Raw genomic sequence first — 13516 nt, 5'->3', positions numbered from 1 at the left:
TGACTCTGTCACTGTCGCCAGGGCCCCGAAACGCGCGCCCAGAGGGCAGTGAGGACCCTGTCCGCGTTGGTCCCTGCGGGGCCAGCCCTGCTGTTCGGGCCTTGCCGCCTGCCGCCTGCACCTGTGCGTCGGCCGACTCTGGGGTCCATTTCCCGAGCTAAGTCCGCTGACAGAGGCCCCTGCGCGGAGCCCGGAGCCTTCCCGCCTGGGGCCCGGAGCGCAGCTCGTCCACGTGGTCTCTGCCCAGCCACACTTCCCCGAATTTAGACGCGAGCGAAAATGCGAGGTGAAGGTCTGTGTGCGCGAGGGGGAGGGAAGCGCATTTCTTTTTATCAACCCGAGAGGAAACGCCCCCCACCCAACCAAGTTCACCCACTTGGCTCCCGAGAAGGGGGTGGCCGTGGTGGGGGTAGCGCAGCAGAGATGTGCGCGGTGGGCCCTCGCCGCTCCCGGATGGGTGGATGCGGGCGTCGTTGGGGACGTGCGCGCGCGGCCCGCGGCCCGCGCTTTGTGGTGGGGAGGCCGGGCCAGGGCATTGTCCCCTTAGGGGAGGGGGCCGGGACCTCCTGGAAAGCCCTGCCGCGAGTACTGTCGGCTCCCAGGAGCACTGGCCCCTTTGTGTCCGGCGCTGCGGCCTGACCTTTCGGACCTCCGTGGGCTGCTGTAAGTAACTGAGCAGGAGGGACCGGGACCGGGAGGCGAGGAAGGCCCGAGGCCCCTGCAGCCGGACAGGGGGCCCGACACAGGCCTGCGCTCCAAGGAGCGCCTCGCCGGGGTCCCGACCCGCGACGCCGGGCCAGGCCAGGATGGGGCTTCTGAGCCTCGGAGGAACAGGAAGGGCATCCCGAAGGGGGTTTGGTTCTTGCGGGGAAAACTCCTACTTCACGACCACGGCGTCACCTACCCGAGGAAGCGCGTGTGTGCACGCGTCAGATCAGGCCTCGGGGACCCGACTGCGCGCGCAGAACACGGGTCGGGAGCGGGCGCATCAGTGCAGCGGCCGAGTAGGAGTCGGGGTGTAATAGAGACTCCAGCGGTGAATCTGAAAGACGGCCGGGGGCACGATTCCTGGGGGGGCCCATCTTCTTCGCTCTGTTCTCAGCTGGTCGCTTTCTGTTCTCCCCGAGACAATTTGCTGTGTATGAAGCTCTGCTAAAAATTAGTTCACACGAGGGTAGTCCTCCCCCTTTAAACATAAATATCGTAAATCTTCCCTGGTGTCTTAAAACAGAGTAGTTCCCCAAAACTGATGTTTTGGGAGCGCTCAAAGGCGGCAAATAGACAGTTATCTTTTGCATATTTATTTTTGTCTATGCCTGAAAAAATAAACAAATGGCTTATTTTAAAACAAGGTATCCCCATTTATTTTTATTTAAGAATAATTATTTCTTGACATTCTTTTCTCTTGCCTATCTAGGCTTTTTTTTTTTTTTTTTTTTTTTGGCTACTTGAATGGCAGATTTGCAAGTACAATTTCATCTGCACGAGGAACAATGGCTTTCACTTGCACAAAGGATTTCTCCCACCCTGGATTCAGACCGAAATGCCTCTTGCTCTGATAATAGCTTCTGAAAAGATTTTGTAATGCAGAGAATTAATACATGATTATTTCTGCCTGACTTCTCTCATTTATGAGAATTCTGTGGCAAATTCCAAATTAAAAATAGTTCAGTTAACAGCTTTAAAAAATACTTTTAAAATATTTTAAGACACCGGCGGGGCCGGCCCATATTTTTAAGTTCGGTCATTCCCATGGCCTGAAAACCATTAAAATTTTTTATCTGCCTTAAAGTGATCATATGTTTTAGTGAATGCATTTTAGCAAATCTAGCATGAAACTCTCAAATAATTCCAAAATTATTCATCTGGGAAACCAAAGACAGATTTGTTATAGCAACTCATTAGTAGTCTCTAAAATCAATTTCTAAATTTTACAGGGAAAGGGATGTTGACAATTACAGTGACGTAAGAGTGCAGAGGGACAGCGTTTCCAAAACAGATTCTTTAGGAATGATTCGGACGAAAGCATCCACATATCAGAAGTTTCCTACTAATAAACTTAAATGCCTGTGCCCATAAATTTGGGGTACAAGTGTATTTTCAAATCAAAGTCAGTGGCTTAGTTAACAGACTGCTGTTGTCAGCTGTTTACGACGCACAGTCTTGGAAAAATACTCAGATTTTCAATTTTGTTGCTACCTGTCAACAAATACTTGTTAGCATAAACTTTCGTAATTGTGCGGCTGCCTTAGTTCTCACAACCAAGTTTGGGTATAAAATGTTCTCTTTTTTTCTCTTCTTTTCTTTTAAGCTCACCACATGGACAGCTAAAGAAAAAAAGTTTTGAAGATATTTTGCCATAAATGGCTCAGAAGATCATGCAAAGGAAGCCCCATGCACCTCCACTCACAAGCGCAGATCAAAATAGTTTAAGTAGGTCAGGACAACGTCTGTAGATTCCGATTTCCAAGAGCGACCCACAAATTGCCTCTGGTCGCATTTATTTCAAATCACAGCGTTTGCAATATTTTACATTCCAAATTCAAGGAGCTGCAGGTGGAAATGGTTGTGCAGTCAAGACACATCTAACCTGATGTAAAGTTGACTTAATTATTCCTGATTATTTTTTTAAACCTCGTACTTCTCCTGCACCTGAAACTCCGCATTCAGCGTTTGTGTGTGTGTGACCCCGCATCCCAGGGCCCACAGCCATCCCGGCCCCTTGTGCGCCTCTCTCTGCCGCCATCCGGAAGGAGGGGTTCTGCTTCTAAAAGATGCCTGACTGTACGTGTCTGTCCAAGTCATAAATATTTAAACATTATTTTCTTTCAATTTCCAGTCAAGACTGACAGGATGCCTCTAATTAGTCGTGGGCTATCGGTGGGGCCCAGGACAAAATTGGGGGATCGCAGACGGGTTCAAGTCGCTCGGCCTTGGGGAGCAGGGACCCAGGAGGGGAGGGGCTGAGGCCCACCCCGCCCTGGTCACACCTGCAGCAGGGCCCTGGCTCAAACTCACGCTCATTTTTTTTCTCTTAAAGCTCTTGGTTAGCAGGAATTGGGAGTTTTGTTTGTTTTCTTAGTTCCACAAAAAGAAAGAAAATAAAATAATCACGAAGATTTTAAACCCCAGTCGCTATGCCAAAGAAGGAATTCACCTGCTCTAATTTTTTTTTAATTTCCATAAACTTTAGTTTCTTCCGGGTTTCTTAAGACCTGACTTGCAGCCAGCAACAGTTTTTCCTCCCGCTCGACCCTCCCGCCCAGCGCTGGGTAGGTCGGAACCACTGGGGGCGCGGGGAGCGAGGAAGAGTGATTTTTCGGGCTCTGGCTGAGATGCACCCCCCCCCCCCCCCGCCCCCGCCCCGGGCCGGCTGGAGGGACGTTCCCAGCCCGGCTCTAGGGTCCGGCAACCTCAGCGTCAGAAGCGCGGCGGGTCCCTCGGCCCTACCACCGCAGTCCTCCTCTGGGTCACACCCTCTTCTCCCCCACGCCCAAGCTCGGGAGTCCTCAGCCTCACCCACCCCTCCCCTGGCTGCAGGATTAGGATTGCGGACAGGCTGCGGGAGGTACGTCTGGGCGCCTCCCTCCCAGCCTGGGACCGCGGTGGCCCTTCTCCGCGGGAGAAGGTTCCAACACAGCTTGGAACCAGAAGAGACCATAGAAAATGGGACTCGGTGGGCACCGGGTCGCGTCCTTTTCCCTCCCCTGCATCCCGTCTACTCCAGCAGCACCTGGGACCCAGCGGGGGCTGGGCAGCTGGGAGGAGGGAGAGCGGGGTCCGGAGAGGACGGACCTCAGCTCTGGGAGCAGCCACTCTCCTTGACGTTTTTCTTTGACCTTTGAGTCCACTCCACGCGCGCCGCCAAAGAGGCACCGTTCCACTGCCCGCGCGTGCCGAGCGCATCGTGGGTCACGGTGACCGTCGGTTTCCTGGGGCAGGAACCCAGCCGGCCGGGGGCGGCGGCGTTCGGGCCACTCTGCCTCCTTGAAAAGAGCTTCGGTGCGACCTCTCCCTCGCCCGAGGCCTGGGCCAGGAGAACGTGTGGGCGCCCGCGCCTGCCTGCATGGCCTCTCACCTGGAACCGAGTGACAACCGGGCCGCCTCTGCGCGGGTTCCCCGGCGAGCGCCCTGCGCAGCGGGACCTCGCGTCCCCGACCGCCCGGCATCCACAGTCCGGGCCTTGGCCCCTGGCGCGCGTGCGACCGTCCGTCGGGTGCGCACCGACGCGCGCGCCACACTTCGAGGCGCGGCGCGTCCTCTGGAGCCAGCTGGCCACCCCACGCGTGTGCGCTTCACGCCGCCAGGCAGGAAGGTTCAGGAAGTCCCCGTTCCCGGGCGCCGTCAACCACGTGGGCGCGAGGGGTCCTCCCGAGGCCTGGGCGGGATTCCCCCGCGCGGGAGCTTGGACTAAGCGGGGACGCGGGGACCCACAGTCGCCGGCACGGAGGGCGGGGTTGGGGGACGCGTAGTGAAGGCCGGGCGGGCCGGGCCCGGGCGGGGGGACGGCCGGACGCCCCTCCTTCGGCCGCGGCCGCCTCCTTTGTTGTCCCGGCTCGGTCTGCCGACGCGAGGCGGTCCCGCGGGGGGCGCGGGGGGGAGCGAGCGGTCCTCCTGGAAACGCCCCCCACCGAGGTGCCGGCAAGGCCTCTTTCGGGGGGCGGAGGGGCCGCCGCGAGGGGGAGGCCGCCCCAGCCGCGGGACGCAGTCAGGGGACGGAGACCCCGGCCCGGAGCCTCGCGGGCGCCCAGGGGCGCTGACCTGCGCGCCGCGCCGGGGAGGTCGCGGTCCCTCCCGCCCCGCTGGGCCGCGCCGCGCCGGGTGGGGTCCTCCGGTTTATTTATGGGGCTGCGGCTCTCGCCCCGCGCGGGGCGGGGACAGGGGTGCGGTGGGAGCGCGGGCGGCGGGGGTGGGTCCGCTGCTCCAGGAGCCAGAGCCTCCCGGAGGCAGCAGTGCCGGCGCGGAGGGAGGGGCGAGCCGGACGGAGGGGAGGGGTCCGCGCCGGGGAGGGGGGTGGGGGGAGAGGAGACCGCGGGACCGCAGCTCCGGCCCCTCGCGCGCCCCTCCTGCGCCCCCGCCCCTCCGGGTCCCTCCCCCTGCGCGCTCCCCCCTCCCCAGCCCCCTCCCCGCCCTCCCCACCCTCCGTGTGCCTCCCCGCCGGTTGCCAGCCTCGCCGTCCTCCTCGGGGCCGGGCGTCCAGGCAAGAAAATTCGGCGTCTTTTCTCATTTAACCCGCGTTTCCATTAACTCGGTCCCGGCACCAGCTAATCCGCGGCACCGAAGGCAAAAGGAGGCTAATTAATGACCAGCTTTTCCAGTCAAGACCGGCGATAATTGCTTTGGTGGCCTTTATGATTACAAGATAAAAATGGCCCGGCCTGACATAAGAGGCCCTGTGTACACTCGGAGACGGGAGGAAATGAGGAGGTGGGAGGCTGAATACGGAGCAGAAAATTACTAATAGAAGAGAGATAATGAATAGGCCGGCCAGGCATTCATGGGGAAAAATCCATTTTGTTACCACGCGAAATTAGGTGGTGGAAAGGAGTTTGCTAATTGTTCTCATCTTGTAGCAACCGGGACCGAGGCGGGGGCGTGCGTTTCCATTCATTGCCCGGGTGGTGGTGGGGGGCGTGCTGGCCGGAGCCGCTTCTCACCGCGGCCACTGCACCTGACTGAGGACGAGGCTGCCCCGCGAGCACCACGCTCCTTGAGCCCGGAGGGGACTCCGGAGAGATGCGCCCAAAGCCTGCCCCCCAGACAGTGGGACTCTGATGCTTTGTCTTCCCATTTTCCACACCACCGGGAGGCGGCCTCCTGGACCCTGGCCTCCCCAGCGCCCCGCGGCTCCTTCCCAGGAAAAGCGTGAGGTGCCCGGAGGCGGTCTGTGTCCCGCGGGCGCGCACGGAGGGTCCCAGGTCGGTGGGGATGCCTCGCCAAGTGTCCTCGGAGGCACCGCCCCTGCTGTGTCTCCGGGAAGGTTGAGGTGAAACTTTCAGAGATCCTGCCCCTCTTTTGTGCTGTGCGCTGTAGGGTTGTTTGACGTCTCTGTGCCCCAGGAACCACCGCCCCCCCTCCCCCGGCGGAAACATTTGTGGTGCGTGCTCTGGATAAACTATTTCTCTCACCCTTGTCTGGACAAGGGATGCGGGCCAAAGAGTTCACGTCCTTACGTTTTGAAAATCGGTGGTTTTAAGAATAAAAGTGATGCCTCTGAGTTTCCTTTTGAAAACGCTGCGATCCTTAAGATGCGAATTAGACATAACTTCTCTCCTTGCTTGGGGGTGCTGTTCTGGAAGGCCCTCCCGCTGGGGCAGGGCCCACAGCCCGCTGCGCTGAGCTGTCACGTTTTGGATCCGCTGGGAAAGGGTGGTTTCCAGGAGGTCCTATTTGCTGGCCACTAACACACTCCTTCTCTCCTGTCCTGCAGAAAAGCAAACTAAAGCTCCCTCCACGCCGGGCAAAGCAAGGGGACTCGACCCCGTTCATTGTGCTCACGCTGGTCTCCGTCGTGGCCATGGTGGGGGTCCTCCTGGCCTCCGGCGTCATCTACTGTCTCCGCCACACCTCCCGCGCCAGGCTGCAGGACAAGCTGTCGGGACCAGGGGACCACCCGGGCCCGGACGCCACGGCCGCCTACCAGGTAGGGGCTCCGTTCACCCACTGGACACACAGATCAGTTAACTGCCTGAGGCCCTTCCCCACGCCCAGCGGCTCTCTTACCCGTAGTTTGGGTTCTTTTAGGAGGACGGTTGGAAACTCCTCACTAGCGTTCACACGAGTCCCTTGTAACCACAGTTTTACTGCTTCGTGTTAATCTTACTCTGTTCTCGGCTGGTCTCAGTTAGCTGTGAAAGCAGGTTGCTCAATGGAAATGTGGAAGAAGTAAGAAACGTGAATTACGTATCTTTATCTTTCTTAGTTTGGCCACTATTAATGAAAAAATGCCAAAGTTGCGAGATACGTTGGCTGTGTGGGTTTTTGAAGACGTCTCTTAAATTGTCGACTTCTCGGGGTCTCATATGAAAGGATCCTTTGACCTGAACCGTTGCTGCCCTCTGCTATTATTTGGATAAAGTGAAATCTAATGCCCATAAGTGGGAAGTAAGCCAAGGACGTCCCCTTGAGAGCCAGGGCGGCGGCCTCCCGCGGGTAACACGGGACGTCCCAGACCCACCTGGAGACAAGTCAGAAGCCAAAGAGAACGTCAGGAAGGCAGGTCCAGACCACACGGGCTGGTAGAAAATTCCCAGAATGTTTGGACGCGCCGTAGCGTACGCTTCATATTCGGTAACGTCCTGTAATGAAGATGTGCCTTCGGTTGCAACAGCATACAAGCCCACGGTAGGAACTAGTTGGGGCGTTGGATTCCTTTTAACGTAAAATGGCATTTAACTCTAAGTACGTTTTCCCATTTGGGAAGGTAAAACATTTAATCATCCTTTTAAAAATGCATTCGATATGTATTTGTGGAAGATTCCCTCCCACTGGACGAGATGCTTTGTTTTGTCTAGTGACATGATTGTGCCGTGGAATATGTCTGTCTTCTGTACGACACAGCCTATTTACAATCGTGTATGAGTTGAATGTTACTCTCCTGTCATGACAGTCATACGGGGGGGCTCTCCTGCTCTTTCTAGAACCACCCTCCCCCGCCCAAGCTGGCCCCCTGGGTGCCCTCTAGGACTGGCCTGTGCTGCCTGATTTTGCTCCTTGGGCTGCCCTGACGCTGGCCCACGGAAGGAGCTGGGATGAGTTTCTAAAACCACTATGCTTAAAAGACACCAGGAGATAGCTTCCCACCTCCCCCTCCCCCCCCCGCCGGCCCGGGCCATTTCAAAATTCTTGGTGTTGTCCCTGAACGGAGGAGAAACGCTCCGGTTTTCTGGAGGAGGTCACAAGGCTGGTCAGCGTGATCGTCTCTTATAAAGAAATGGCAACTTCAAATGTGTGGGAGGTGACATTTCATCCCCAGCGCACGGCTCTGCTTCAAAGCAAAAGAAAAACCACGTTTGAAGAAGAAGCCTAGGAAAAAATGTCACATAAACTAGTAAGAATTTATCCAGAAATTCTATTGAGCAAGACCATCGGTGTAGGATGGCCAGGTCTGTGCCGGGACATAAATAAATTATCACACCAGTTCTGTTCTGTGTGCAAGAGACGGGAGATCACACAGGGGTGGATTTTGAGAAAGCACAGCATCCTTTGATACACTTTGAAATTCAAATATAAAATATTGATAGAATGGAAAGGCTGGGCTTGCATGCAGAAATGACTACGTTTGGCAAAAACGCGGGTTGAAATTGCACACTGAGAACTGAGTTTCCGATAATTAACAGAAAAAAAAAATCTTGCCAGTGACAGCTCTAATTAATAGTATCTGTAATTAAAATCATGCCCTTCCAGCAGGAAAATTGTTTGAATTTCTTGGAGTGACCTTTTTCTTGTTCCTCCTGGGGACATGGTGGTTAAGTTGATATTGATTTTATAATGAGCTCTGGTTTGTTTAATAAGAATCTGTAATCCAGACAATAAATGAAATGTGTACTTTTCTTCAATCCAGATTAATAAAAAGGGGAAAAAACTTTTCCTTTAAAAATGTGACCTAGGGAAATTTGGAAATGAAATGACTGTAAAGATTTTCGGATGGGCTTGGTTTTGTTGTCGCTCCAGTATACGTTTTAGGGAAGGCCCCTGATTAAATGTGGACATCGTCCCGAAGTGGCCTGTTCGCCGGGGAGAGGGTGCTGCTGTTTGAGCAGCTATGTTGTTGTGGTCTGTGGTTAGCAGGGCAGGACTCAGCACATGGGGATGGGGTTTCACGACTTTTCCCTCTAGATTTAGCTGACTCATGTATCACCAGCTCCTAAAAGCATAGCTACCAATAGAGGGGGTTTACGTTTGTAAATGAGGCAAGAGTTAGCTCGTTAATGCGTCCGCACTAAACCTGGGTTTTCTAGAGCGACCCCTGAGACCCCCTTTGAACGCAAACGTCTGTCTGAGAAGTTGTCCAAAGTATCGCAAACATAAAACGATTTCAGGAAGAGCTGCTTTGATGCTTTTTTATTTTTGCATCGTTGGCCTTCTGCACGCGGTTAACCCTACAGTGGAAGGGAAGTTTGGATAAACCTCCCCTAAGTCCCATCACTGGACGAGGAAAACCGAGCGATTTGATATCATACCTTATCTCTTGGGGACGATGAAAATAATCATTGTTATCATTTTTCCGGAAGAAAGTGTGCGTGAGGTTAGAAGTAGCTGACCTGGGAATGAGGAGTGGCGGGTGGCAATGTAGCAAGTTTTATCAGCGTTGGAATATGACATGACCCTTCCGACGGACGGAGTCGGTGTCCTCGTCAGAACACAGGGTGACTTGACCCTTCCGATGGACGAAGTCGGTGTCCTCGTCAGAACACAGGGAGCCTTCGGCCAGCAGTGAAGGATGGGGTTTGGGGGGTCTGCTCCAGCCGAGGCTCTGGTGGCCTCTGGACTGGGATTTCCTCTTCCCGGAGAGGCTGAGTGGAGAATCCATGTGTCCCCAGTTACACGGCACGGCAGTGGCCTCATTGCAACATGCCTGGCGCGGGAAGGCCCCCGCGCAGCCCTGGTCCACGCGAGCCCTCACAACTCACCCTTGTGCTGTCTGCCCTCCCAGGCTGCTGGCGGTCCGTGCAGAGACCTGTGCGCTCATAACTCATGATTCGGGGCTTTGGGTTACGGTGTGTTCATGGAGTGGTCCTGAATCATCAGTGGGCTTTTCTTCACACTGTTTCAAACAGTGAGTACTTTGCATTATTAGATCCTAATGCAGACACGTTTAAACATTTTTCCTTTTCTTCCTCGGAATAGAACTATTTCGTAGACGGAGTCAGCATCTTAAAGCTTAGTTTACGGATGTGGATGTGGGTGAGATTTTTGTTTGCTTTACCCATTGGAAAATCAAGTATTTCTTGATAGACTCTCACGCTTCAGCACTTACCAAGAGATCAGTCTTACCAAACTATCTGTCATACTTTAATTTCCTCAAACTGGGAAGAACTTCCAGAGTAACTGAAACCTGTTTGGGAAGGTCATTTTTTTAATGGTCACCAAACTTTTCTCGGTTGTTTTAGTAGATATTACTTCTTCTTCTAGATGCGGAAACCATAGTATGTTTGGATTAAGTCTGTGCTTTGTTATCTGGAAAGGTAATTTCTTTAGTTTTGTTCTTTCTTTCCCCGCGTTGGCCTGTCAACATGTAACATTTACATGGCGGGAACGCCTGTGCACCCACTCACGACACGTGGTCACTCAGGGTAGCAGCGCCCGGTTCACGTGAAAGGATGTGGAACCCACGGCGCTGGGGCCCCACCTCACGTGGGTGTCCTGTTTCCGTGGAAGGCACTTGGGCAACACTGTGCAGAGAGAAGTCGTTAGGTGATAAGTAGACGTTCCCCGGCTTTTTCCCCCTGAGCGTCTTTTGAGTGTCGCGTCCATTTCTCTGAGGCTCTGATCACCTTGGAGCAGCCAGTTCGGCAGCCCACCGGCCCGCGCTCCCACCCCACTCGAGGGCACGGACCCCGGCGGGGTTTTCCGCAAGCCTCTTTTGATGGTTTATTTCACGACACCCAGGTTTCCTTGTTACTTGGAGGCCTTTGGAGCCAGAGGCGAGAGCGCATTTGGGTGTGGGCGGCCTGGACACGGCCCCGGGGGCTCATCCCACTCGCGAGTGGTTATGGGAGTGTGACATGAGGTGCGTTGTGGCCGCTGCTGTCGGGGGGGGCTCCCTCCGCTCAGGCTGAGGGGCCCGTGGCCCGGACGCGTCCTAACTTCCCACCTCTGGACAAGGGAGAGCCAGGCGCTCACAGAGGGGGTGTGGTGTATTCTCCCAGGCTTTGAATTGGGGGGTCTTTCTTTTTCCACGGCGGTTTAATCTTTCGTAATCTGCACTCACCAGCTAGAGAAGCGTTTTCCTTTTCAGGTAGACAACAGTGAGTCCCCCGAGGTTTGCCTGGTCCCCACCACGAGCTCCTAAAGTCGCCTGTTCTGTCAACGCTGTCTCTTAGAACGGCTTTTCTTGGCTCTACGTTTAAGTTTTCACATCAGTATAACTTTTTTTTGCGACTTCCCAGGAGGTGAAATCTATCCTGCTTCAGAAATGGGCGAGTTCCCTAAAATCATGTTAAAGACCTCACATTTTTCCTAATCAGTCAAGCCTGAGAACTGGAGTTTTGCGAAGTTTGCCCTTGCAGGAAGCAGCTATCTGCACCTGTGTCTGTAGGTAGAATTCTCCAGAAGCTCTGTACGTACTGAGTTGGCGTTTCGTGCGGTGGGAGGGTGAGGCCTTGTCCCGGCGTGCTGTGCTCCACGGCCCCAGGAACAGGCCCAGGCTTCACCGCAGGTGCTGTATTGTTTCCCAGAAGCACAAATGTCACCTGCCTCCCGACACAGCCACGCCACAGACCTGGGAAAACCCGCAGGCTTCTGCCCTGCCGAGAGCAAAGAAATCTGTCCGTCCTGAGCATTTCGAGCACATGCATCTACGTGTACGTGCACTCAATTTCAAACGATCAGTACGCGGGCCGACGAGCTCGGCTTAGATCTTCTAGATACTTTCCACTCTGGGTCTGAACGTGGTTCGGTAAGGCGTGACTTTGTGGTGCATTTTTCTCTTCGGTCTTAAATTTTCAAATATGCAGTTCCCAGAAGCCGCGGCTACATGCCCATTCTCCAGTTTCTGTGCAACGCGTTTCCTCAAAAATAGCTCCTGAGATTTGGAAATAAATCTAGAGGAGGCGGAAGGCTGGAAAGATTGCCAAAAACATATCTAAACACAAAAGTGAGGCATGTTGCTGTCCTAACGCAGCAAGCCACCTCCCTTGATCAAACGATAATAATTAGATCAGACTTAATTGAAAATAACAGACCACTCAGTGAGATGCTGGAAGACGAAGGCTTGGGCTGGCTGATGCTGGGGGTCCCGGGGCCTGGGTTCCACGGCTTCTTCTCGTAACTGTGTTGCTGTGTTTTATTTTCATGCTTGTAGCCTGGTAGTCGATCTGGGTGTTACTTGGATAACTGTCTCTTAAGGAAGGAAGGACGAGGGAGGGGCGGGAGCGTTAGCTTCGCCTGTGCTGTGTCCCGTGCCGCCCGGCCACCGCGGATCTACTGGGTGCTGTTGTTCCGTCTGCGGCCGCCACGGAAGGGCGTGCCTCGGAGGCCTGCAGGGGAGGGGGCGTGTCCTTGCGTGGCTCCTTGCGTGGCTGCCGAGCGAGGGCCAGTCTGGGTGGCGGCTGCCGACGGCACCTCTGATCTGCTTGAACGCGGCTTCCTGTCAGAGAGCGTGCTTCCGCACGGCAGGGGCCCCCTGCGCGCTTGGGAGGCTCCCCGGTCATCCCCCGTCGGCCACCGGCCACCGGCCAGTCACCCGGCAGTGCCCACGGAGGTGCTCTGAAAGCCACACGGGACCCCCAGGTCACTCTGTGCGGCCACGTCGGGAAAGTCAGCGTCAGGCGGGCTGTGCCCTGTCCCAGGTCCTGTGGCTGGTGGTGGAAGGGCCAGGTGAGGGCGATTTGTAGCACTGAGGCCCCAGGCAAGTACTCCCGCGGCACAGAGTAGGTCCTGGGGCCAGGGAGCACTCGCTTGCAGGACAGGGCAGAAGCTTCCAGAGCCCCTGCCCCTCTCTTCGTGGTGTGAGGCGCCCGGGGGCTTCAGGAGTGGTCAAACTCACTTCTCTGCTCAGTTCCCGACTTCTCCTAGACAAGGAGTTTGTCCTAAAACCACAGGAAGCAATCGTAGTGACAAGGCCACAGGTCATGACGCTGAGGTCAGGCTCATGAAGGCCGGATGCACGGACGGACGGGGGAGCACGTCCTCGAGAGAGAACGAGCCGGGCCCGGGGTGTCCCCGTCACTGTGCTGACAGACCGCACAGGTTCAGGCCTGTAGAGCAGGGGTCATCCTTAGTGACCACACTGGAGACAGGGCCAGTGCCCACGAGCTTACTCTGGGGACACGTGTGTCCTCAGGGGGCCAGGCCGGCCTCCCTGTGTCGAGGGCAGCCCCAGAGGGGTGGGGGGAGCTGCGTGCAGCATGCCCTCCCACTCCCGTGGTTCACGGCCCACCCCCGGTGTTAAAAATCTCTCCTTCCCAATATTTGAACACGGAAAATAGAGACCACAATACTTCCATTCCTCTGACCTCGTACCTCTTGGCACCTCACCCACAGAATGGGCTAGAAGGAGCTGTATGCTCCTCACTGGGCTGTTGAAGGTCAGAGAAGGTCACGGAAGTACAAATGCCTCTCAGTTCTATGGAGGGGAAGCTCTTCGTGATCGTAGGCGCTGACACAGGTCTGCTGGTGGCCGTGGGCCCGGCTGAACCGCCCGCTTCTGGTGCATCCCTCCCTTTCCAGACGTGTATTCATCACACGTTCCTGTGCACGGGCTGCCCCCTCCTCCAGGCCCCAATTCACACAGGTGCGCACAGTTTCTTTTCTTTTTCTTTTTTTAATGTTATTTATTCTTGAGAGACAGAGC

The 13516-nt window shown here is 55.4% G+C and overlaps 1 protein-coding gene across 1 annotated transcript in view; it reads left to right on the top strand.

The window, feature by feature from the left end:
• The window catches only part of PTPRN2 (protein tyrosine phosphatase receptor type N2), a 748038-nt gene that overhangs the window by 636820 nt on the left and 97702 nt on the right, over positions 1 to 13516 (top strand). The window contains exon 13 of the mRNA XM_040464596.1: positions 6431 to 6643. Within this exon, the coding sequence (XP_040320530.1) occupies positions 6431 to 6643 (213 nt within the window). The remainder of the gene's footprint in view (positions 1 to 6430; positions 6644 to 13516) is intronic.

This window comes from Herpailurus yagouaroundi, unplaced genomic scaffold, assembly GCF_014898765.1.
Source record: "Herpailurus yagouaroundi ecotype Mexico unplaced genomic scaffold, PumYag 483, whole genome shotgun sequence".
NCBI classification, from domain to species: Eukaryota; Metazoa; Chordata; class Mammalia; order Carnivora; family Felidae; genus Herpailurus; species Herpailurus yagouaroundi.
This window is presented reverse-complemented; position numbering and strand designations above follow the sequence as displayed.